Source organism: Octodon degus, unplaced genomic scaffold (assembly GCF_000260255.1).
Source record: "Octodon degus isolate 3935 unplaced genomic scaffold, OctDeg1.0 scaffold00031, whole genome shotgun sequence".
Classification (NCBI taxonomy): domain Eukaryota; kingdom Metazoa; phylum Chordata; class Mammalia; order Rodentia; family Octodontidae; genus Octodon; species Octodon degus.
The window spans coordinates 1,551,198-1,577,686 of NW_004524607.1; the positions used below are offsets into that span (position 1 = coordinate 1,551,198).

A 26,489-nucleotide genomic window follows, 5' to 3' on the forward strand; every position below is an offset into this window, starting at 1 on the left:
AAAACTTTTAAAGAGAAGTAGGAAAGAACCCAGGGACTACTGTGGGGCAGGGTGGGATGGGAGAGTTGTTATCTGATCCTAGACTCAAAGTGCAACCTGAGCTCTCCTGTCAGCAGAGTATCTGGAGGTTGCAGGGCCATGAGACAGCCAGTGGGATGGGTCTCATTCTATTGTGGTTCTTACCTACTAATTCAAGACAATAGATGGCACAAGGGATGTTTAAAGCATACTATCCAGGATATCAATCAATTAATCTATCTATCTATCTATCTATCTATCTATCTATCTATCTATCTATCTTTGGCACAGGGTCTCCCTATGCAGCCATGACTCATGGTGATCCTTCTGTCTCAATCTGCTCAGCACTTGGATTTACAGGCATGCACCACTATGCCTGGTTTTGGTGGCTGGCACAGTGCGCCTGGGGCTTTGGGCCTGCATAACCTATGGTACCGGGGATGGAACCTGGGTCCTTTCACTTGTCAGGCAAGTGCTTAGACCATCGAACTATCTCCCTAGCTCCATCAATTTATGGAAAAATGAGTTTAAAAAATACTGTCTTATAAACAGAGTAAAAGAAATCAGAATTTATTGCCCACATATGAATGATATCTTTCTAAACCAGAACTTCTTAAATTCCACAAAAGTCTACAATTACACTTAATACCCACTTGACCAAACTCTGACCATGCTCAGGGAGCTTCCATCCTTCCCCACCTCCTGCTGCTGAATAACTAAACACAGGATTTTCACCACTCAAATAGTACCTGCTTAGGAAAGGACAGAGACTGGGGATGGAGCAGAAGGGGTTCATGTACTTGTTTTCTAGTTAACAAAGGACTGTGGGTCCACCTGTGAGATTTGTTTGAGAGGTCCCAGAATCTGTTTGTGACACTGGTAAAATTGGATTTTTCCCCACCATTGGCACAAAAGGAGCATATAGTCTTATGGTGTTTGCTAAAAACCGACCCAAGAGTGACATCAGATTTGAAATCTGGATTCTGAAAGTTCTTCTCACACAGACAATTATGTAAAGTGACTCATGTCATAATAGCTCCTTAAAATAATGCATCTTAATACCTAAAAGAAGTAGCGCATGTCTGACATGCTGGTATCATTCCCAGAGACAACGAAGAAGCAATTGCTTAGACATAAGAGCATCTTTGATATGTTCTAGGAAAAGTAGCATTCAGGATAGCTGAGGCAGAAAAAGAATTACTTGTAGTTGTTCCATAGAAGGCAACTGGTAGGAATTTAAATGATGCTCAACAATAAGCAGTTTTTTTTTTCTTTTCTCTTTCTTTCTTTCTTTCTTTCTTTCTTTCTTTCTTTCTTTCTTTTTTTTTTTTTGTATTTTAGGAAGGATCTACAGGGTGTTCAGGGTCTCACTACTAGATTGGACTCATAGTGCTTCTCCTCTTTACAGCCTCCCAAGAGCTGGGATTACAGGCACATGCCACCATGCCATCTCAATCGCCATCTCAGTGCGCCCCAAGGGTGGGGCTGGCATGGCAGGTCTGGGGATTGAACCCCAGCCCCTGTGCCTGCTTGCAGGCACCTTAATCCACCGAGCTATTTGGCCGGCTCTAAGCAGTGTTTTACAAATGCTTTCTCTACTGCTGGTGGGAATGTAGACTGGTGCAACCATTATGGAAATCAGTGCAGAGACTCCTTAAAAAAAACTAGGACTGGAAATCCCATTCAAACCAGCTATCCCCCTACTGGAATTTTCCCAAAAGAACTGAAAACATCATATCAGAGTGATATATGTGCACCTATGTTTATAGCAACACAATTTGTAATTGCCAAATCTTGGAAACAACCAAAATGCCCATCACCTGAGGAATGGATGAGAAAAGATGTGGTGTTCTTATACAATGGAGTATTACTCAGCTATAAAGAACAACAAACTCAAAGCCTTCATATATAAGTGGATGCCACTTGAAGATATGCTCATAAGTGAAATAAACCAGACCCACATGTGTAAATATCATATAGTCTCCCTAGTGTAAGAACTCAAAAGAAGGAATAAAAGTTGAAAGATATAAAACAATTAAATGCAAAGAGAGAATTTAAGGATTAAACAATGAAGAGATAGCAAGGAGAAAAGGTAGGAAACATGGCAGGGGCAAAACCATACATTTATATCTACAAGATGGTTAAGGCAATTGTCCTGAGAATCTCTATCAGATTTTTTTTTTTTTTTTTGGTGGTACCAGGGATTGAGCTTGGGACCTTGTGCTTGCCAAGCAAGTGCTTATTCTACTGAGCTATCTCTCTGGCCCCTTGCCCTTCAAGGTCAGTGAGTCCAAGCACTTTGAAATAAAAGATGAAATGACATTGAAACCGTCATAGTCAAGGAGTTTTAACAGAATATCTCATCCATCCATCTTTCATCCATCTGTCTATCCATCTGTCTGTGCAAGCCATCCATCTATCCATTCATCCACCTTTCCATCCATCCATCCACCCATCTTTCCTTATTTTTATTCTGACCAACTTCCTTCTTTCTTTCCACCCTTCTGCACATATTTACTAGTGCCAAGTTTGTGAGTAGGAAAGGTACAGTAAACATGACTGGTTTTTATCTGGCTTACATTCTAGGGCAAGAAGAAACAAGACTGAATCATTCATGAATCATATTAGATAAAAAATAAAAGTGGAGCTTTTCATATTTCATATCTCCTACATAGTTTTATTTTTGATGCTTCCATTTAAAATATGTGACTTTTCACTTGACATTTCCTTACATACCATTGCATAGAAAGTGGAAATTTTCAATGACACAAAATTTTAGCAAACATTGAAAATGTTGACATGACAAATCTCACAGGATGTGAGGTGGTGGCCATTTTGATATTCTTTACCTCGATGACAAACAAGTGTAATTTAATACAGAGGGTACTACAAAAAGAAGGTATCAAAAACCTGATAGAGGGGCCAGAGAGATAGCTCAGTGGATTGATTTAAAAAGCCTTCTGGGTACAGGCATTTTGGTATGGTTTCAGAGGACTGCTAGATTCATTGTAAGCACTTCAGGTTTTGACATTTCACCATTTATAATTCCTTCTCCTTCAAAATATCTTCCTATTCCACAACTTCATCCTTATTTTAATTATTTCTTCTCTCTTGCAATAACTCATTCAATTATGTCTTCTATGGCACCTCCATGGTCTACTCCACTCCATTTTCTACTCATAACCAGAGCTTACTTTCTGATCTTAGATACAGATCTGACGGAACTTTCTACTCTAAAAAAACGTGATTGGCTCCCTGTCATTGCTCTCTTCGACAGAACTGAAACTCTGAAGGCCATCACAGCCCTTCTCCATAGAACACTGGGATGCCTTTCCAGCATCTTGCTGTATTTTAAGGCAGTCAACTATCTCTTCTTACTCAGTTTTCAAAGCTCCTCGCACCTCGTATTATCACAATGCACTGTGCTAACTGCTATAATAGAGGTCTGTCTAGCATCTGCCACTTTATTTATTTATTTATTTATTTATTTATTTATTTATTTAGGTATTGGAGATAGAACTCAGGATCTTGTGCTTTCCAGGCAGGTGCTTAGGCCACTGAGCTATCTCCCCAGCCTGCCATGTTATTTTGTAATCCACCCATTTGTACAGCTGTCTTTACCTTTGTATCAAGCTAGAGCCTGGTGTTGGGTTCAGGATGTCTGGACTCCAATTGTGACATAGTCCATGCCTATCTGCAACTCTGGTGATGTTTGTACTTCATACTCCTCATGTGTAAAGTATAATAATTCAAGTGTCTAGGTTAGATGGTTGTTAGATGAAAATGTCCAAAACAGAGCTGGTATTTTACTAAGTTCTCACTGGATGCTTTACTATGTAGTTTTATTATTCATGCCTGTATCCACAAAGTATGGTTTGGATGTGTCCTTCCCAAAGTTCACATGTTGGAAACTTGGCCTTTAAGGCAGCGATGTTGAGAAGTGAGACCACTGGGAGGTGACTGGGTCATGAAGCCCCAGTGAACGGATCAACCCACCCATGGACTGAGAGAAAAATGTCATCATCAGAAACCATACAGATGTGGATATCATACTCCTGAACTTCTCAGCCTCCAGAAATATGAGCTAGACCTACCTGTCTAAATTCCCTGGTCCATTGTACTCACTTATAGAAATAAAAGAGTGTCAATACATAGCCTATAAAATCCACTTGCAGTAAGTATGAAAATAGTAAAACCAGTGGCACCTGAGTCCCTCATCAACCTGCAAATGACATCATAATAAGAAAATGAAGAGGTGACTTTTAAAAATAGCATTTCAAGATTTCTGTCCTCAATGATGCGTGGTAGACACAGATATAGCTTGGGATATGGCAAGACTTTTAGCAAATGCACAGAATATCTTGGATTGTATTGGCTCAGAAATTACTTCCAATTCCCTTATCCCTCCCCTTAATGAGAGTTTTTTTTTTTTTCCTTTTTCTGTCCTGCCCCATGACTTTGGGGAGTGGCCACTGTGGGCTGCAATATCTGATATCCTGTGATCTCTGCCATATGACTGGTTTGGCCAGAGAGACCTGAGGGTTGAATAACACTGCTATGGGTGTTATTTTCAGGCCTCTTCTTGCTTCATCCAGTCCTGGCAGGGGCTTTGTGTCCACCAGGACCCCAGATCAATGGGAGGCCTCTGAAGGACTCTCACTCTTCCGGAGCACTGTGGACTCCATCTGTAGAATCTTAGTCTATATTTCCACTGCTGACTCGGACAAGGTCTATATTAGCCTTGAACATCAGTGATGCAAGTTGATAATGAAACAGTATATATAGGAAGTCCTTTTAGGCCAGTTTACTTAATGTATGTTACATGAAATTTTCAACATGGTTATTCATATTGGTATCTCAACACACGACAGAAGGGGGTAAAGATGAAATTGTTATGTCTCGTGGTTTGAGGATTTTGATTCATCTGGCCCTATTCCAGTGTCTACAAAGCCCACACAGTCAACATAGAGCCATAGAATCTCCAGTCCTTGCAGTTTCAGGGATACTTGCAGGGGAAGGGCATTGATATGGCTTCTTTTGGCAGTGTCCACCCTGGAAAGAGCTGTTACAGAAGCTCCTGCACAGTGACAAGGAGGTGGCTGCCTCTCAGTAACGGCTGTCCCAGGCATTGCACAAAGCCTCTAAGGTACATGTGCATTTATTGCTGATATCCCAAGGGCTTTTGAACCACAGATGACAAAGAGGAATGTGAACCTGTGGTAATTAAATGCTCCATGGAGGAAGGATCCCTGTTTATCTTCACAGCCCCAGGACAAGGAAGATACTGTTGTCACTTGAAGAATAAAACTCATTTACGTGCCCAGTAGTCTGTGAAACACCTAAGTGCCCATAGTTGTGCAAGAGGAGACTAAGAGGAAACTAAGACCATCTCCACTCACATGGGGCTTATCTTTCCCAAGGTGAGTCAGACAAAGCAAACAACAGCGTGGGACACAGAAGAAGCAGAATAACAGAATAACAAAAATAGCAGATTAAGAGGACCATTATCCCTATTAAGATGGCTGCTTAATCCTCTGAAGCTTACTCATTTTTGGCAATTCATTTCTGGTCTCTGGTCATGTTTATTTGTTTCCAGAAGGAAGAGGAGTTGAGCAGGGGATGATGCCAACCTCCATGCCCCACATCTTGTCCTACATCAAGGGACAATCTCCAACTTTACCCACTAAGGGCTGTCCTATGATAAACCCTATAATTCTGGGCCTTTGTGTTTTCGTATGAGTGATGGACAGGTTATGATTGTTATCATCTTCCTCATGGCCCATGTGACAAATGCCTGTAGAGTGAGGAAGGAAGGGAGGGTGGCAACCACGTCCATCCTACTGGATGATAAGAGGTGCCTAGTGGCAATGAGTCCTGGGCAATCAGATTTGGTCTCGGGATTCTGGGCTTCTCAGCATCACGGACTTCCTGGCAGCATGAGTGACAGTGACAGGTCTTCTGGCAGGTGCAGCGGCACCCACTTGCTAGCGGCATTATTTCCTGGCACTGTGTGCATCCTGCTGTTGTGCTAGACCTACAGCTACTTTGTTCAGATCTGAGCTATCCAAGTCACCCACTTTTCACTCAAATGCAGGACATTGTCTCCAAATACCTGGGGACACAGGACATGCCACCCCTGTAAGTTTCTGGTTAATTCATTTGGCACAGGATGACTTACAGCAGGAAAGTAAATGGAGAAACTCCATTCACTTGGGTTTGTTAAAAATCCCCAAAGCCTAACATGGACTTCCTGTTTGTTATGTTTGTTATGTGTCCCCCCAAATCCTCATGTGTGTGGACAATGATTAGATTACAGGAGAGCTATCCGCATCAGTGTATTTATCCATGGGTGAGCAGTCAGAGCTGAGTGTGCTGCTAGGACTGGGGCCCGGTGGGAGGCTGTCACTGGGGTGTGACCTGGAGGGGAGAGCTCTTGCCCCGGCTCCTCCCTTCTGTCTCAGCCTCCTGGCTGCCATGGGCAGAGCACCTTTCTGCCATGCTGTTTCTGCTTTGTAGCCAGCCAGCCCTGGACTGAAACCTTGAGGCAAAATAACCCTCACCTCCTCTACATTGTAGGGATTCGGTCTTGGGTCCCAGTGATGGGAAAGTGACTAAGACACTGTTCAAAATCAAAGAAGGAAAAGTCTGTGAAGTGGTTCAAGTCATTGAGTCTGGCTGTGTGTTATGATTTGTGTCTAGTTGTATCCCCAAAACCTCCTACTGTTGTAGATGGGGCTTTTCAGAGGTGGCTGAATCCAGAGTGTGTGACTGATTCACAGTTCAATGCTAGGATAAGGGTGGGTGATTATTGGATCAATCTACTGATTGGACTGGCAGTGTCCTAATCTCGGTAGATTGGATGCAAGAGACAGAAAGAGGCTCTCTCCCCTGCCCTGTGTCACTTTGGCTGTCTTATGGGCGCCATGCACTATTCTCTGTGATGATGCTCGGCCAAGCCACCCTACCTTGGAGCCAGCTGGTAGTGGGCTGGAACCTCTACAAGCCGTGAGCTAAATAAACCTTCCCTCCTTTAACCTTGAGTGTCGGGTGTTTTGTCTCTGCAACAAGAAAAGGCAACTAAGACACCGTGACTACAGAGAGTTCCTATTTTTTCTTTCCAGGCACTCAGAGGCACCGACAGAGCAGTCCTGCTCCACCTGGAGTTCATGACGCACTCTGATAATTTCACCAAGGAGATCTGCAGAGTCCTCTCCTGCAGCCAAGGACTCTGGGGAATCCTGTGCTTGGGGTCAGCACTATGAACGAGAGAGGCAGCCCCGTGTGGCCCACTTCAGGACAACTACACCGATGAGCAGTGCTGAAAAGATGTCAGCAATCTCCCTGAGCTCCACTTAGATTGCTGGTGGATTCAGAAAGCCACTTGCAGCTCTGACTCTGGGCTCTACAGTAAATACTCGCAACAGGAGCGGGCCTGTTGGTACGCAGGAGTCAGCCTGCCCGAGTGTGAGGCCAAGTCCTTGAGCAATGGAGGACTTCCAAGTTGGTAGAAGCTCCCTGGAGGGAAAACACTAATTCTTACAATATCTCCGACTCACACAGTTTCCTTATTCGGTGCAGCAAAGCATAACTATCATTTCCTCAGAGCTTCTTACTGCAGGGATGAGGGGAAGGTGACAAAGCCAGCTGCAGTATGAGGGGCTGAGTGGCTGGTGGGGCCACTCTTGTGACTCCTCTGTGTCTTCTGTGCTTTCTCTTAGGCCTCCACATGTGGCCACCCTGACATATCCTCAATTCCAAGGCTTCTTTCACCACACCAAGTCCCAGGCCTCTGCCATGGCAGTTATTCCTACTCCTTGGTCACTCTGCAGTTCCTTTGCCTGCCTGTCCTTTGAACACTTACTCCCTTGAGGTCGTCAGCCGCATCCAACCCACCCTTTTCCTCTGAATATCTCCTACTTTGCATAATTCTTTCCACAGTTAATATCAATTGTGCAGCCCAAAGCCCTCAATGTGAGTTTATCCCATATTTCCCTATCTCCTTCCAGCCCATCTCCATGCCCTCTCCCTGGAGGCGATCCCTTTCTCCTGTTGGTGCAAACTCTGCCTAAGCACTGCCCATCTCTTCCTCCCATTGGCAGATCAAGTGTTTCAAAGCTGCTTTGCTTATTTTAGTCTTACTGCCTGAAACTTACTCTTCAGGCTCTGACAAGATTCACTGTTTAAAAATACAGGTGTCATTTTAATAGTGTTCGCTCAGCTTTCTGATTCCCACCACTGTCTGCTAGTTCATTTCCCTCCCACAATCCTCTTTCTGTAAGGTTCACAGATTTCACTCCATGCTCTATTTGGGCAGAAAGAGAGGCTTTCTTTTGTAATGGAATACAATTCAGTGTACGCAGATGTTCCCCATTTCATGGTTGCTTGACTTGTGATTTTTCTGGCTTGATGACAGTGCAAAAGTGACATGCATTCAGTAGAAGTCATACTCTGAATTTGGGTCTTTTCCTGGACTACTAGTAAGCAGTAAAAATCTCTTTCCATGTTGGGTAGAGCGTAGCTCCCAGTCATCCACATGATTCTGTATGTAAGCAAGCAATACTCTACAACATCTTGTGTTGCTGAGCTATGATGCTCAGTACATTAGATGCAGTGAATGCATTTTTTACTTATAACATATTCTATTTGTGATGGATTTATTGGAATATATCCTCACTGTAAGCTGATAAGCACATGCACAATATATGCATCTCAGGCTAACACACACCTATGTCTATGTGTATGTAACTCACCATTTAAGATATTGTAATTGCTGGTTTGTGCTCCTCCCATTGCTCCTTCTTAAGGCTAGGGACGCTATTTATTCTGTTTCTGTATACTCCCAACACCTGCTGTGTCTTATCTTATAGTCACTATATTAGTGGCATTGCCTTGAAACACCAAGCATAGGCCCATAAGGTAGGACTGAAAGATTTGATTAACACGCTTCTTTTTCGATTACTTAGTTCATGACTTCAAAGATAGTGTCTTAAATTTCATGTTCATGAAATGGTGGAGAGTTGAGGGATTGTACTACGTACAACCTGTGTATATGTATATTCTTGTGTCATGGGTTAGGATGTGCTCTGCGGTTGGAATGGAGTCTGCCTGAGCAGGACCCAGCTGATAGGCAGTAGTCAGGGCTATCAATTCCTTCTGAAATGACTCCTCTCCCACCTGTCCTGTATGTGTGTTTCTGTCTCACAGTCTTCTACATCTGGTTATTGACAAGTTATAGGACAAGCTATAGGGTCGCAGGGCAAGTTTTGTTTCACCTTGTGCCAGCCACTTGATGTGGACACACTCTCCCTTAGCTCAGGAGCTTCAGAGCTGCGAGTGTGCTTGAAGAAAGAGGGCATGTGGGGTCATTGGGAAGCTCTAATAAATAATTTGATGCTATGTTGGCAACGCTTAGGGACTTGGTCTCTGAACTCAGCAGGCCCTGGTGTCACTCCAGTGAGTTCTTCAATAGTAGTATAAATAGTCTGTGTCAGAAAAGACTTACACCAACCACCTCCAGGACTTATTTGCCTTCAAGAGCAGGAACTCTTGCAGTCATTTTCAACTTATGCATGGTGGAGAGGCAGCAGCATTGTACATACATCCTAGATGCCCTGTGCAGCTTTTAAGAGAGTCTAGGACCTACATGGAAGGTATCTCCTCCACAAGCTTGCACAGAATTGGCTGTTACCTGTCTTCAGACATCTGGCACTCAGTCTCAACAGCAGACAACCAACAATATGCTGGATTTTCATTTTGGAAGGGCACTTGGAGATTACCTTACCCAGAAGATTTATTTTTTCAGACTGTAAAAGCTGATTTTAAACCCATTGGTCCAAGATTGGAAAGAATTTCATACTCATATACCTCTAAGAAGCCTGCACTAAGAACTCTTATGATTTTAATAAAATTATCAACACTCATGACTTACATCTTTATATTCTTAATACATTCTCTGGAGGCAACTATTCTATTGTACATTAGTTTGCCATTGCTATATTATTGGTGTCTTTAGTAATTTGTCTTGTGTTCTAGATGAACACTAACCTGTGTTTCCTTCTAGGTTTCTGTTATTCACTGCCATTTCCTCTCATAATATCTAGCTAACTGCTCTAGAAACAGAGACCTTAGAGAAATGTTGCTGACTTCTAAGAAAGACAAGAACTCTCAAACACAGAGCAAATGAACATTATTAATCTTACCATTCAAGATGGTTTTCTACAAATGCTGACATGGGGCTGATCTGCACCGTGTAAGTATCATTCGCAGAGTACTCAAAGAGTCCGTAGTATGGGTTGAAGAGCTCCTGAGACAAAAGGAAGAAGAACTCTCGAGAAGGACCGCTGTAGTCCAGGCTACAAAGGAAGAACAGGTCCAGGAAGCTCATTTTGTGTCCAGAAGTGAAGAGACAGTCTCTTACTCAGATTCTAGTGAGCTCTTCCAGAGGCAGGGCACTGGGGAAAGGAGGGGGAAGACTCTGCCTTTTAGAGTAAATCCCAAGTGGAGGTGTCAATATATGGTGGAAAATGAGGTTGCAGTTATTCATCTGAAAGGTCAACCAAATGTCCATGACAGAACTTTCATGGCAGTGGTCCTTAATGTCTTTATCTAATCCTTTAATATATAAAGGACAAAACTCACATACTGCCCATTACCAACAAGGCCTCTGCTGTTAGAAGCATGAAAGAATTCCCTGTAGCTGTGTGTGTGTGTGTGTGTGTGTGTGTGTGTGTGTGTGTGTGTATCTGTATACACATGGGTGAGCTAGAAAAGCTTCAAGTATGTTCTGATACCCCTGCTGGGTGGGCCCCTACACTTAAGGGATTTCCACAAAATCATGGAAAGTATTTGAAAAAGTTAGTATGTAATTATATAGGTACACTTTCAAAAGAATTTTTTGATCAGTTATTCAGAAGGGAACACCACCTACAAAGAAAAGAGGCAGTGGCTTAAGACTACTTTTGGCTTATACTTTGCTTATGTGATGTCAGATTCTGGAATGCCAATAATTGAGGATTTTTGGAAGAAGAATGTGGCACCTAAAGCTTGGTGACACCTGGAGAGGACATGATCAGAATCACCTTGAGACCCAGGCTTATAGACAACCTGTTCTTTCTTGAATAAAAATGCATTGATCCCGGGGCTTTGGTCTGCTCAAACTGTGGGGTGTGCATAAGTTTCTGGTGCCTCACCCCTCCTCTCCAACAAAGGTGACGTAGAGCTTGTTCCTTTGGAGCTCCTTGCGGGAATAGGCCATCACCTGGTTAAAAGTTCCTTCCAACAAGTGGTCCCGGCGAATGATGAGCCTGAGAAGGAGAGAGGCGGTGTTGAGTGGTGACTCTGTAGTGAGTGTGCTGGATGGTGTGTGCACGTGAGCTGCTTTTCAGTCCCCCTCCACAGCCTCTCCAGCCAAAGAGGCAAGGGCAAGGCCCAGTCTTCCAGGACTTAGCACTGTTCAAAATGTTAGCAAATGAGGAAAACAGATTCACTTAGTACTGGATAGTTTGCACTCCACTGGGCTACTTTAAGGTACTTTTTGATTTTTGATCAATTCTTAGGATATCTTCTTTTTCTGTGTACTACTGGGGATTGAACCCAGGGCCTTCACGCTGAGCTATATCTTCAATCCCCCTCATTCCCTATTTTTTTTTTTTTTTTGAGACAGGCTCTCATTAATTTTCTAGTTGCCCAGCCTTGACTTGGACTTGTATTCTTCTGCCTCAGCCTCCTAAAATGCTGGCCTTATAAGTGTACACTCCCTCTACCTGGACCCTAGGTAGTCTGTCAAGTTGATTTCTTGCATATGGTTCAACTTTTAAGATTAAAATAGTGAAGCCAGAGGGAACATATTTTTAAACTCTTCTCTACTTGGACTTCAACTGCAGAGTACTTGTCCATAAATGTGACTAGAGTTAAATTTTGTCCTAGAATAAGTAAAAGGAAACATAGAAGGTTTTTTATTTAGCTTAAGCATCTTTGTTTTCTGGAAAAGTCTACTATTGATGCAATATAAGACTTTGTCTATTATTTTGTTTTCCTTTACCCTCCTTCCATTCTCCTTTCCTTCCAATTTCTTAAATTCCTTTTTTTCTTTCCTCCTGATTTCCTAGCTAGGAAGCTAGGAAAGCTTTCCTCCCCTTATACCGTAAGCGCTATCACACACCAGGGTATCCAATCTCCAAAAAGTACAATCCAGATGTAAAGAATGACAGGACAGAAAAGCCTCCAAGTTGAGTTCAGTGCCAGGCACTGAATCACTCACTTAATTTTCCCTGGACCCTGTCCAAATCCTTTGGCTTCTAGTTTTCGGTAGAAGTTGCGGAGCTTGGCCTCAAAGTCTCTCCGGTATGGTGAAGGGGCTCTCGCACTGGCTCTCTGTAAACCTGCAGAGAAAAGCACAAAGGCCCAAAGGCTGTTAACTTTATATCCAAGGACAAAATACTCACAGCAAGTGGGGACCCAGAGCCGGACAGAGGCAGGTTCCTGCAGCTTCTGGCTCTCTCTAAGAAGCCTTGATTTCCCTGATTTCCTGTAGTAAAGAGAAAAAGTACATTCTGATGGAAATAAATAATCTATGTCTTCCACTCCACTTATTTCAAAATACATTTCTATTTAAGGAATCCAGATGAGCCTTTTCTTGGCTTAATTATACTTGGACAATCTGAGACAGTTAATTGAACTAAACTGTACTATGCTTTGCTTCTAAGTTGTTATATTCTAAGAAGTGATTGAAACTGTAATAAGACAACAACACTGTAAAATGCTTTTGTGCTTCTATACTAATGTTGGTTCTAGTAGAAATGTATTTGTGCACTAGGGCCCGGAGCATTTAGGAACTTATATTAGATTGTCTTGTATTATAAGAGTAAAATTTATAACAATAACAACAATAATACTTTATTGACTCTGTAGAGAGTGTTAGCAAATGCTGTCCTATTTTTGTATATCTTTCAATAAAAAGAAATGGAGGGCTGGCCAGATAGCTCAGTGAATTAAAGCACCTGCTTAAGCAGACACAGGGCCAGTAGATGGATCCCCAGTGTGCAGTGCTGGCCCTTCCTCCAGGGTGCACTAAGATGGCGATTGAGACTGGGCATGGTGGTGCACGCCAGTAATCCCAGCCCTTAGGAGGCTGAAAACAGGAAGATCACTATGAGTCTGATCTACATAGTGAGACCTTGTAGACCCTGTACTAAATACATTAAAAAAAAGAAAAAAAGTAACATTCTTATCCAAATTTCACAGATGGCTAAAATCATGATTCACCTATTCAAACAGCTATTTATTAGTTATGTACTGAGTATTTCAGCTAACAGTCTGAAGAAGACTTACACTGATAAATGCACAGAAGCGAGTATGTTGTTACACGTCGCGAAGGTACTACCCATGAAAGAAAGTAACACAGTTCTTTGAGAACATGGATCCTGCTGGCCACGCCCAGGAACCATTCCCTGGGGGAAAACAAAGTGGGAATGATATAGATGGAATAGTTCAGAAATGTGTTTCTTTAACTTAGAAAAAAGAGGAGATCATAGAAGAATAATTCAGAAAGAAGATTAGTGCATGTGTCCTGTGGCCAAATGAAAAGCAATACTCTATAGTCTGTCTGGAGCACAGTGTATGAGGACAAAATGATGAACAATTCTGGGAGGTGGGCAGGAACCACACCAAGCAGGGCATGTTATAGTTGTGAAGCAATTCTGTTTCCTATTAATTGTAATAGGAACCTGTTGTAGGAGGGCTGGCATGATGTGACTTCCTGCTATAGGGAGAAAAGACTAGAGAGAACCAGGAGATACTTAGGTCACACTGAACAAGTCTGGTGCTGATGTAATTAAGATGAGAGGAAGAGAGGGGAACAGACTGGGAACTAGTTAGGAAGCAATTAACTGGATACGAGAAGTGAGGGAGAGATTTGTTTCAGAGATTGTAAATTGAATGAACTGAGGTGATTCTCACTAAGATAGGGAATAGAGGAAAAATAACCAATTTCTGGGGGAAGATCATGAGTTTGCTCTTTGACTGATTTGTAGAGCTATAATTTGAAAGAGTAGAGAAGAAAACAAAACAAAACTAAAACCTGGGCATGAGCCTTGAGGGTTATAGGAAGAGGATGGAGAGGTTGCAAGAGTTACCAGAGAAGAGGCAATGTCTGGTACCACTGAAGCTAACTGAAGAGCTGGTTTGGAGGGACAGAAGCCATTCATGTTAAGAGACACTGAGTGATCAGAGGGCGTGGCGCCAAGAACCATGCAGGAGAACAGGTGACCAGAGGTCCTGGGGAGCTTGGTGAAGATGCTCCCTCTCCTGGATGGGCACTGCAGAAGATTAGAGGAGTGGAGTCTGGGAGCCTTGTAGGCTTCAGAGCAGGCATTTGAGAAGGGTTCTCCTGGGTGACTGATTTTTTTCAGTGAAATAAACAGGAATGAGATTTTCTAGAAGAGAGGATGCTGGGGCTTGGTGGGATCAGGCCAGTGGAAATGTTTGAAATAGTAGCAGAGAATCCCAAACAAATATGCTTGGTTTTCCTTCAGTTGCTCCAGGTTCATGAGGAGAGAGAAGGCTAATGACTTACAATTAATTATCTGCCTCATGAAGTAAATTTGCCCAAGAATGTCCGTCTTGCTCATATTCTTGTTTCTGGGATAAAATAGCCAATACCTACAATTCAAATGAGGACAGACTTATCTTGGCTCCCAATTTTTAGAGGATATAGTCCTGAATCAGCAGCCTTCAGGTATAAATGTCATGGAGGAAGAGTCTGGCAGAGAAGAGTGGCTCGTGTTATGGGGGCCAGGAAGCTGAGAGAGAAGACAGGAGCAAGGGAGGGTGAGGTACCCTTCCAGGCCATGGCTCCACTGATCCACCTCTTCAGAAGAGGCCCCCACCTTCCTACAGCACATTCAGCTACAGATTAATCCCCTGATGAGTACAGTACCCTATAATCCATCACCTTCCAGAAGCACCCACCTTTGCACATGTGAACCTTTTAGGAAACACTAGAGATCTGAACCTTGCCCTGTCTGACTGCAGATAAGCACAAAGAAGACATGAAGGTTTACCTCACGGTGCAGCTCTACCACAGGATACAGATAAAGTGGAGAGAACCAGGAGAGCTTGGGGTATGGGTGGGGGTGTTACTGAAACAAGGAATACAGAGACAGAAAAAAGGAAAGGAGATCATTCCAGGACCTGGAGGTCCTGATGAAACCAAAGCCTGATTGTAGGAGAGCAGCTAAACAAGCAAGTCAAAAGAGAAGAGAATGCTTGAATTGACAATTTGAGAGATATCAAGGTCAGGCATAACCATGAAGACAAGTGGTTGAGGTGGATTAGGTCATTGTAGCTAAGGCCATCAGCTATTCTGGTCCATGCTCTGGAAGACCAGGTACGCTGTGAAGGTTGAATTTATTCAAGATGATGAAAAATGGGAAGAAGAGCAAAACTATGAAATAAGTATCATCACTTTAAGAATGAGAAGTTAGATGAGAGCAGCTAGGAGAGATGGGCAGAAGAGATTCAGCTAAGTGACATAAGCAAGAAAGCATAGAAGACCCAAGCCCCACCTTGGAGCCACCAATGTCTGGGATGGCTGGGGACCAACAGTCACCATTTACAAAGAAGTATGGTGATAAAAAAATAGCATGGTATTGCCAAAACAAAACAAATCACCAAACAGATGCAGGGACAAATGAAATAGATTAGAAGTTGCAGTAATGACTCCAAACGCACTCAGCCACTTTATGTTCAACAAAGGGGCCAAACATCTTCACTGGAAGAAAGACAGCTTCTTTAATAAGTGATGCTGGAAAAACTGATTTTGCACATGCCAAAGATTACAACTAGATCTTCTATTTTTCACCATGTACTAAACTAAAATTGTAATGGATCTAAATATTAAAACAGAAACACTAAATCTGCTGGAAGACAGAATAGGCAGAACTCTTGAAGACACAGGTGTAGGCAAAGACTGTATGAATAAAATCCTGTTCACACAGAAAATATCACAAAAAAACCAACACAGTGAAATTCAGCTTATAAAAAGCTTTTTCACAGAAAAAGAAGTAATCAACAGAGTGAAGATACAACCCACAGAATGGGAAAAAAATTGTCACTTGCTTTCAGAGTATTAACATCTAGAACATAGGAAGAAGCCTAAAAAACTCATACTACCAAATGCAAAGATTCAATCCAAACATGGCATCTGAAATGAATAGACATTTCTCAGACAAAGACATAAAAATGACAATATGTGAAAAAATGTTCAACATCACTGGTCTTTCAAGAGAGGCAAGGGCTGGGGAGATAGCGCAGTAGAATATGCGCTTGCCTGCTAAGTGCAAGGGCCTGAGTTCAATCCCTGGTTCCACAAAAAAAAAAAAAAAAAAAAAAAAGAGAGAGAGAGAGAGAGAGGCAAATTAAATTGAAACAGTGCTGAGATTCTGTCTCACTCCAGAAAGAATGTAAATTATCAAGAAATCAACCAATAACAAATCCTGGTGGGATTGAGGGGGAAAAGGATCCCTTCTCCTCTGTTGGTGGGAGTGTGGAGTGGTGCCACCACCGTGGACACCAATGTGGAGAGTCCTCAAAAAACTAAAGCTAGAGCTTCCAGCCCACTCAGATATTCCCTTTCTTGGTCTTCCCAAAAAAGACTAAAAGCATCACACCACAGTAGCAGATGGATTCCTGTTTCTTAAAATTTTTATTTAAAGAGAAAAAAGAAACCAAAATGTCAAAACAAGATAATAGGAAAATAACAATGGTTAACATGTTATGTATTGTTATCTTTAAATTAGTAACTCAGAGTACAAGAAAAAGGCATTTATTGTCCAAACAATATTAGCACAAACCTTTCTTTTTAATGATCTCAGAGATTAGTAGTATAACTATCTTAACATATATATATATATATATATATATATATATATATATGCTTTTCTCTTCCTTCTTTTCTCCTTTCTCTCAACCCAATTTCTCTTTCTCTTTTATATTCTTTTATGTATTTAATGGAAAAAAGATAAACAGAATTTCATAACAAAATAGGAGAACAGCAATAGTAAACACATTGCATACTGCCATCTTCAAAGTAGTTGCTCATAAGACAGCATACAGATATACAAATTCTCCAATTTATATTAGCACAAACTTGATTTTCAGTGAATTAAGTGGCCCTAACAATATAACTAATTTGCATTTTTCCTCTTCCTTCCTTTTCTCTTTTCCTCATACTTATTCTTTTTTCCTTTGAAATAATTTCTTTCCATTTCTTAATATCTGTTGAACATTTCATACCTTCTTTACTCTTTCAATTTCTCAAACCAGGGAGATAATACAATGTTTACATATGTGGGTTTGATTTATTTCACTTATGAGTATGATCTCAAGTTGCATCCATTTACCCACAAAAGTCTCAAGTTTATCCTTCCCTGTGGCTAAGTAGTACTCCACTGCATAAAAAAAGCAGCTGAACAAGCAAATTGTGCTTCTATAACATGGGTGCACATATATCATTGAAGTATGATTTTTAAAATTGTTTTGGGAGATACCCACAGGGTCAAAGAGTACCTCCATTCCTAGCTTTTTGAGGAATCTCCATATTGATTTTCATAGTGGTTGCACAAGTCTACACTCTCAGCACCAATGGAGAAGTGTTCCTTTTTTCCTCATAGCCCCTCCAGCGTTTATTAGTTAACTTTTTGGTAACAGCCATTCTTTCCAGGGTGAGATGGTACCTCAGTGTTAATTTGCATCTCTCAAATGACCAATGATATCGAACATTTTTTCATACATCTACTTGTCATTTGTAATACGCTCATCTGAGAAATATGTATTCATCTCAGATGCTCATTTTTGGATAGGGTCTTTAAATTTTGGAGGTCTGATTTTTTTAAAAGTTTTTTAATATGTTCTCAGCAGTAATCCTTTGAGGAACAGCTGGAAAACATTTTTTCCACCTTGTGGGTTGTCTCTTTGTTGGTGGTTTCTCTTGATGTGCAAAAGCTTTTTTAATAAGATGAGATCCCAGTTGTTCATTCTTTGTAATAGTTCCTTTATTTCTGAAATCTTTTTCCATACCAATATCTTGAAAAGTTTTGCCTATTATGTATTACAGCAGATTGTAAGTTAATGTTTCTGTTTTAAAATTTAGATCTTTGATCTATTTTGAATTTAGTTTAGTTCATGGTGAAAGATAAGGGTCCAATTTTAATCTTTGGCATGTGCAAAGCCAGTTTTTCTAGCATCATTTGTTAAAGAAGCTTTCTTTCACTGAGTGTGTTTGACTCCTTTGTCAAAGATGAGGGGACTGAGTATGTCTGGAGTTGTTACTGCATCTTCCAATCTAGTCTATTGATCTTCTAGTGTATTTTTGTCAGTATACACTGTTTTTATTTATTTATTTTTATTATACATTTTGTTTTTATTTCACCTAGATGCAAAAGGAATTTGAAATGACTTTCAGTTTTTTTGACAATATATATTTTACAGATTTTCAAAACAAGAATAGTTGATTAGCAATTGTTGATATGTTATCAATTTTATCATCAAATCTGTTGCTGTGATTAACATACGTAGTTATGTAAGATTTGACGTATGATTAAATATTACTGCTTGCTTTCAAGAAACCTTAAATTTTTGTTCTTTCTATTGTGTTAATTTCTTTTTTTCCCCTAATTTTATTGAGAAACAAATAGCAATGAGACAGTTTCAAACCAAATTGGTAGGATAGTTTCAATAGTTAACACATTGCATACATTCTTCCTAGTGGTTAATTGCTGTACAAGATGTGAACATGATATCCTATTTACAAACACTATTAGAACAAATTCCTCTATTCATTAAGAGAATACAACTATATATCTGTCCTAACCACTTTGCATACACAGATACAAAATGGACATTTATCTATATCCACTTTTTTGGTTAAGTTCCGTTATTTGAATATTATAGGTGTGTTAACTCAGCAAAATATTCTAAAAAAGTCCAATAGTCCATAATAGTAGTGGATCTTCTGCTTCACTGGCAATGTCAGAAGTTGTTGACCTGAGTCCTCTACAGCTCAACATAACAGCATGGCTTTACTTCTTATATTTTGTTTTTATACTTTTCTGCTGGATGGTTAAGACAAAAGTAAAGCAGGACCTATGCAACAAGAGTTGTAGCTTTTGGGTCTGATAAGATCAGTGGAATCCCCTCAGGATTTATGGTGAGATCCTGTACCTCAGATTGTAGAACCTTTATGCACTGTCTTTAATTGCAGTAGTTTTATGGTATGATTTCAGGTCAGGGATTTATAATGCCTCCTGCTTTGCCTTTGTTGCCCAGACTTGTCTTGCTATTATTATTCTAGGTCTTTTCTGGTTCAAATGAATTTTAGGATTTTTTTCTCTAATTCTGTTGGAATTTTGATCAGAATTACACTAAATCTGTATAAATTTTTTGAAGTGTGGTCATTTTCACTATATAGGTTCTTTCTGCCCTAGAACAAGGGATATCTTCCCATTTTCTGATGTCTTCTTCCATCTCCTTTTTCAGGGTAGAGGTCCTTCACATTCTTTGTTTGTTAGATTAATTCCTAGGTTTTTAATTTTTTTGGATGCTATTCGGAAGGGTGCTGTTTCCCTAATTTCTATCTCATGGAGTTTTTCATTTGTGTACAGGAAGACTTGATTTTTGAATGTTTACTTTGTATCCTGCTACACTACTGGATTTGATTATTAAACCTGGCAGTCTTTTAGTGTAGTTTTGGGGGGTCTTCTGTATACAGTGTTATATCACCCACAAAAATGATAATTTGACTTCATTCTTTCCTATCATTATTCTATTATTCATTATCTCCTATTATTATTTAATTTTCTCTTGTCTAATTGCTCTGGCTAAAGTTTCCAGGACAACGTTAAATTAGAGTGGAGACATCAATCATCCTTGTCTTGTTTCTGATTTTAGAGTGAGTGTTTTCAGTTTGGGCCCATTTAATATGATATTGGCTGTTGATCTGTCATAGGTGGCTTTTACCAGGTTGAGATAAGAGCAATCTATTACAATTTTATGTAGAGCTTTTATCATGAATGAGTGTTGGACTTTGTCAAATTCTTGATCATGATTTATTTTTATCCTTGGCTCTATTGATATGGTGTATTATATCTATTGATTTCCACATGTGAAAACATTCCTACATCCATGGGATGGATTCTACTTGGTCATGGTGTATAGTCTTGATTTGCTGCATTTTGTCTTCAGTATCTTATTCAGGACTTTTGTGTCTATGTTTATTAGGGAGATTGGCCTTTAGTTAGTTCTCTTTCTTAGTTTGCTCCTTCTCCAGTTTTGGTATGAAGGTAATGCTTGCTTCCAGGAATGAATTTGGGAGTATTGCTTCCCTTTTAATTTCATTAAAGGATTTGAGAAGTAGTGGCATTAGATCTTCTCTACATTCCTTGTAGAATTCATCAGTGAATCTATCGGGGCCTGGGTTGGTCTTCATTTTTTTTTTGTTTTTTGTTTTTTTTTCTGGGAATTGAACTCAGGACCTTGCACTTGCCAGGCAGGTGTTGTACTTCTGAGCTATATCACTGGCCCTATTGGTAAGTTTTCAATTACATCTTTTGATTTTATTGATTGATATTGGTTTATTTGGGCTTTTTATGTCTTCTTGACTCAGCTTTGTTAATTCGTAGGAATCTGTCCATTTTTTTGGCATTTTCCATTTTATTATAATATAAATTCTATAGATACAGATGATCTTCTGTATTTCATCGAGGTTTGTTGTGATTACACCCTTTTTATCCCTCACTGCATGGATTTGAGCTTTTCCTTTCCTTTTTTTGTTAAGGCTGGCTAAAGGTATTACCTAATTTCTTTGTTAATTTTATTTAATCTTTCAAAGAATGAACTCTGATTTGTCAATTCGTTGTATTGTTTTCTTAGTCTCCAACGCATTAATTTCTGTTCTGATTTTTATAATTTTTCCTTGCTATGACTTTTGGATTTGGCCTGGTCTTTTGCTAGAAGTTGAGGATCAACATTAAATAGTCTAATTGTGTGTGCTGTTTTCCTGATATGGATATTCACTGCTATCAATTTCCCTCTTAAGACTGCTTTCACTGTGTCCCTTAAGTTCCAGTTTCTGTACTGCATTATTGCCTAATTGTAGAAACTGTCTAATTTCTTCTTTAACTTCATCTGTGACCCACTGGTTGTTCAGGAGGGTGTTATTTAATTTCTATTTGTTTATGAACTTCTTATGGTTTCTCTTGCCATTTAACTCCAATTTCGCTGCATTATGGTCTGATAACGAATGGGATAATTTCAATTCCTTTGCATTTACTGAAGAATGTTCCATGAGATAATATGTTGTCTATTTTGGAGAACATCCTATGTGCAGCTGAGAAGAATGTGTATTCTGATGTGGGGTGGACTATTCTGTAGACATCTACTAAGTCCATTTGTTCCAAGGTTTGGTTCAGTTCTAATATTTCATTGTTGATTTTTTAGTCTAATTGATCTGTTTTTTGTGACAGTGTCATATTGAGATCCTTGTAATTATTTGATTTTTCATGTGTGTTGATATTTGGCTTATATAGTTGGGTGTGCTGGTATTCGGTGCATATGTACTTGTGGTTGTTACCACTTCTTGGATTGTTCTCTTTACAAGGATATAGTGACCTTTGCCTCTTTTAATCAGTCTTAGCTTGTAATTCACTTTGCAAGTAGAAAAGCTATCCCTGTTTTTCTGGGTTCCTATGGCATGGAGTATTGTTTTCTACCCTTTGACTTTGAGTCTATGAATTTCTTTTTCAATTACATGTATGCAGCATGTTCTTGGTTCTTGCTTCTTGATCTATTCAGCCAATCTGTGTCTTTTTATCAGTGAATTAAAACCATTAATATTGATGGTTATAACTGATATGTGTTGATTTATTCCTGTCGTGCTATTTTCTTGTTTTTTGCTGTCCCCCTCATGTTTATATAATAGCTAAACATTAAAAACAGCCCAAATTTTCATCAACAATGAATAGATAAACATTTGGCTATCTAGAGTTGTCTTGAGTTTATGGTATATTTTCTGTCATAAAAAGGACAAATTTAAGATATTTCTAGATAAATAGATATAACTTAGGAAAATAAATTGAACACCCATTTTTAAATACTGCACTGTTTATCTGCTATGAGAAGTCAAAAGTGTAAATAGGTACCAAAATACATAGTATATGTTGGAGAATGGGATAGACTGTTCACATCAAAGTATAACAAGGTAAAGTGGAAGGGGAAAGAAAAGAATGAACAAGAAAAAAGAATTGAAGGAAAATGGGAAACAAAGCTTTTGTAAATAAGGGGAGGAAGAGTGATTGATGGGAGGGTATCTGAATGGGAAAAAGAGGAGGCAATATATATCACATACAGGTACAAATTCCCTTTGATTAATGTTATCATTATGTATATCTAAAAATGAACCAATAAATATTTTTAAAGGAAATGGGAGTTGCAAAGTTTAACACCAAAATATTTGAATTGTATAATCTAGGACCTTGTGGTCAAAGTTGGAAAATAGAATTTAAGTACTTTGACAAATGAATTGGATAATTACTTGGATTTATAGTCATGTCTTTATCAGGAAAGTCCATTCCATCAAAGTGTCTAAGAAATTCTCATTTAACAAATACCTCTTCTCCTTTTTATCTTTCTCTTTGAAGTATGATATCTCTCTAAAATAATGGCATGAAACTCTGACTCTTCCCAAAGTTGTGGACTGAAATGTGGATTCGTTAGCAGATAACCCTCCAAGAATATGCCAGACCACTGTACAGACCAGTAGTTCCTTCAAGTGGAGGGTGTTTCCTAAGAGGAGGTTCCTTGTGAACACTGGAAATGTTTATTTTATTGCTCATTCTAACAAAACTCCTGGTCCTCTTTTTTCTTTTTTTACAAGCAATAGTATCTCAACTATATTGTATATCAAAGTGTGACAATTTATGTGGATTTCCAAGGTGAATAGCTTGGCATCCACCCAAGGGATTAGTAAAGCACACTTTTAGATTTGGGTACGCAGATCATGGGGGAGTGACCTTGGGTCTATATCTGACTTCTTGCCCCTTACTCTCTACATTGTTCCCCTGTTCTGCTTCCTTGCTGCCAGAACTAACATCTCTGCTTCATCACATCCTTCCACTGTGATGTTCCTGCTTGCAAGAAACTTGCCATGGACAGAATTCCCTTAAAACATGAGTCAAATGAAGCTTCTCTAAGTGTCACTGTGGGTGTTGTATATTGGGTCTGGGCGATGGGAAGGCTGACTAATACCCAGCAGTGACATGCACTGGACATTTCTCTCACAATGCCACTGGTACACTTGTTCGGAGGAAGTGACAGAATCTTAAAAACAGACTTTAGTAACCAACAAAACTTTCTTAAGAGGTCATTCTGAATGATACAACCTGGAGGAACTAAGCTGAAAAATATTGATTCTGGAGATCTGGCCAATAATTCTGAATGAAAGAGTCCTTTCCAAATACAGAGCCCACGGCTAAATTCTGTATCTCTTCTTAATTTCCCTTCTGGCTTCAAAAACCAAACACGGACCCTAGTCCTAGATTTTTCAAACAAATCTCTGTCACCTTTAGAGTCACAAAGAGAAATCTGGTTTTATCATAGAATTCTGTAACAATATGATAATCTAAGCCAAACAAAAAAGGGGCAACTCACTATGCTTTGATCAGTTTGTATGTACATATTTGAAATAAACTATCTTCATGACTCTAGGAAATACTTGTTTGTCACTAAGAAGCTCAATATGTACTTTCTCATTTGGAATAGCAAATACCTGCAAATATATATATTTGTAGTTTAGGGAAAGGTCTACAGGGTGTTCAGGGTCTCACTGCTAGATCAGACTTATAGTGATCTCCCTGTTTACAGCCTCCCAAGAGCTAGGATTACAGGCACGCACTACCATGCCCAGTCTCAATTGCCATCTGAGCGCCCCAGGGGTGGGGCTGGCACAGCAGGCCCAGGGATTGAACCTCCAGCCCCCATACCTGCTTGCAGGTGCTTTAATATGCTGAACTACTTGGCTGGCCCTTGCAAAGAATTTTTGTATCATGAGTAATTTCACTATCTTATGTAAAGAAATCATAGGGGAACAACTTTACCTGGTACAAGAAAATGCTCTGCAGAGAGGTAACAATGTCCCCAGTAAGTGTGTTATCAGAACTGGTATCCTAGAGAACTGTGAGGTAATAGGTAAATGTTTGAGGAAGCACTTTCCTTTGAAATGCATGGAGAGTATCTTTGAAGCTCAACAGTGATTTAGATCAGGTGATACAGACTTGTTTGGAAAGGAGCTAGACAGAAGATAGACTAGACTTTGTAGGCCACATATTTCTGTTGCTAGTGCTCAGAAAGGGTGAAAGCTGTTATAGAAAATATATACATGTTCATAAATGACCAGGCTCCAATAAAACTTTATTTATGGGCACTAAATTTTTAATTTCTTATCATTTCCATATGTCCTGAAACATTATATTAAAAAATTCTGAGGCCAGGGAGATAGCTCAGTAGAATAAGTGCTTGCCTGGCAAGCATAGGGCCCTGAATTCAATCTCCAGTCCCCCACCGCCAAAAAAAAAAAAAAAAAGAAAAGAAAAAGAAAGACATTCTTCTCAACCTTGTAAAAGTTACCCTTGTCTAGCTTAGGGTGTTACAAAATTACGCAGAAACTTGTCAACAGTCAATTTAGAGAATGCACTTTGGATTAAGAAATTCAGAAAGACCAAAAGAAAAAGGATACATATATGCTATCCATGAATTCCCTTCTGCTGGTGGACACACACACACATACACACACACACACACACACACACACACACACACACACACATATACACACACTGTACATACAGGCAAATGCACATTCACTTGCTCAGCCACTTCTCAGGTTACCTGGGGAGTTCTGCGGGGAGGAGCAGGGTGAGCAGCGGGGCGAGAAGCTGTACCCAGGGTGGAAGGAAGCCTGTAGGGGGACGTAGGACATGATCTCTTCTTCAAAAAGACTGCAAAGTTAAAAAAAAAAGAGTTAGTTCTCTGTCCCCTGAAAAAGTGTCCACAAGTCAGGTAGTAGCAACAAAAGCAATTGTACTTAGATGTAGCATAATAGGCACACTCTGCGTGCAAAGTCTGTTTTATTAAAGCCCTGGTTATCCCAACAACAAATCCTCCATCAAGAACTTCATGGGACTCTTGATGCCCCTTGTGAATCCAAAGGCAATGATAGTCAGCACTTATGAGGATTGGGGAACTACTTCAGTTCCAGCTACTGGAATCTTCTAGAAACAATGGCTGTTATTTCCATCCAGCCTTTCTCAGGTAGGTGGCTATGGGTCAGGTGGTCCAGTTTGGATTCTCCCACATTATGTGAGGCACAGCCCCTTACCTGAGCAGAATGACTAGATCTGCATCACAAGACAACTTCTCAAGTCCATGATTACCCTCGGTCCGAATATAATGGATTTTCTCCCTGTAGCCAAGAAGGAAAGAAAATGAGAACAGCACACCACTGACACATAGATCAGACAGGTGAGAAAACTGTTCTGGGTTCCTCTTCTTCATTCTTGTAACGTGACTGAGCAGCCACGTCCCAGTGTTCAGTGCATTTCATGGTTCTCAGCTTCCTTTGTAAGATGCTTTGTAAAAAAAAAAGGGTAGCTTTTCCTCAGAGTCTGGGGGCATGCAACTGGGGATGGAGAACAGGACAGCTGGTGTCACAGAGCTAGGAAAGGAAAGGTACCAGGCATAGGGAGCTGCTGAAACTGCTTTGGGCTCCTGGGGCTTTAGAAGCCATAGGAGGATTGTGTGGGGAGTCTTGAGAAATCCTGTTTTGGATGAAGAGTTCTGTGCTAGTCTGGGCACAGAAATGCTGGAAGTCCAGAACAGAGAAGGGGCTCCCTGTTCAGTCAACATTCAGGCATCAACTTGTCTCGGCTTAGCTCCAGCTCCCCTACTGGTATCCTTTTCACATTCTCCAACCTGGAAACCCATTTCAAGTATAGATATGTGAGTAAGTAGCATTTATTTAAGAAAAGAAAAAAGAAGAAGAGGATCCAATATGGCCGAATAGAGGAAGAAGCATGTTGGAATTATTCAGAGAAAATAAACTAAAAACAAAGGTAATTGAATAAAAGAGGGGGGATATACACCCTGATGTCCTCTGTCCCTCTTAAACATCTGCCTTACGGGGTAAAACCACTCTAGTAAGGGGATATACATTTGCATATAAATTCTTGATTTGTGTTGGATTTTGTTAATGTAACTGTAGATCTTGCTCCTATGGATAAATATACCAAATTAATGGCTAATAGATACTAAATCAATAGTTTATCAGTTTCTAGGATGTGCTTGATGGTACTGTTATTGCTAATTGTATTACCTGAGTCAGTATATCATGCCTGTTGTAATTAATTGTTCTATTACAGTGTATG

The 26,489-nt window shown here is 40.1% G+C and overlaps 1 protein-coding gene across 1 annotated transcript in view; it reads right to left on the reverse strand.

The window, feature by feature from the left end:
• Positions 1-26,489, reverse strand: part of Hecw1 (HECT, C2 and WW domain containing E3 ubiquitin protein ligase 1) — a 372,273-nt gene that overhangs the window by 30,296 nt on the left and 315,488 nt on the right. Inside the window, exons 17-21 of the mRNA XM_004629654.3 lie at positions 25,445-25,528; positions 24,955-25,064; positions 12,278-12,398; positions 11,208-11,321; positions 10,218-10,370 (exon numbers count right to left, since the gene is read on the reverse strand). Coding sequence (XP_004629711.1) covers positions 10,218-10,370; positions 11,208-11,321; positions 12,278-12,398; positions 24,955-25,064; positions 25,445-25,528 — 582 coding nt within the window. The remainder of the gene's footprint in view (positions 1-10,217; positions 10,371-11,207; positions 11,322-12,277; positions 12,399-24,954; positions 25,065-25,444; positions 25,529-26,489) is intronic.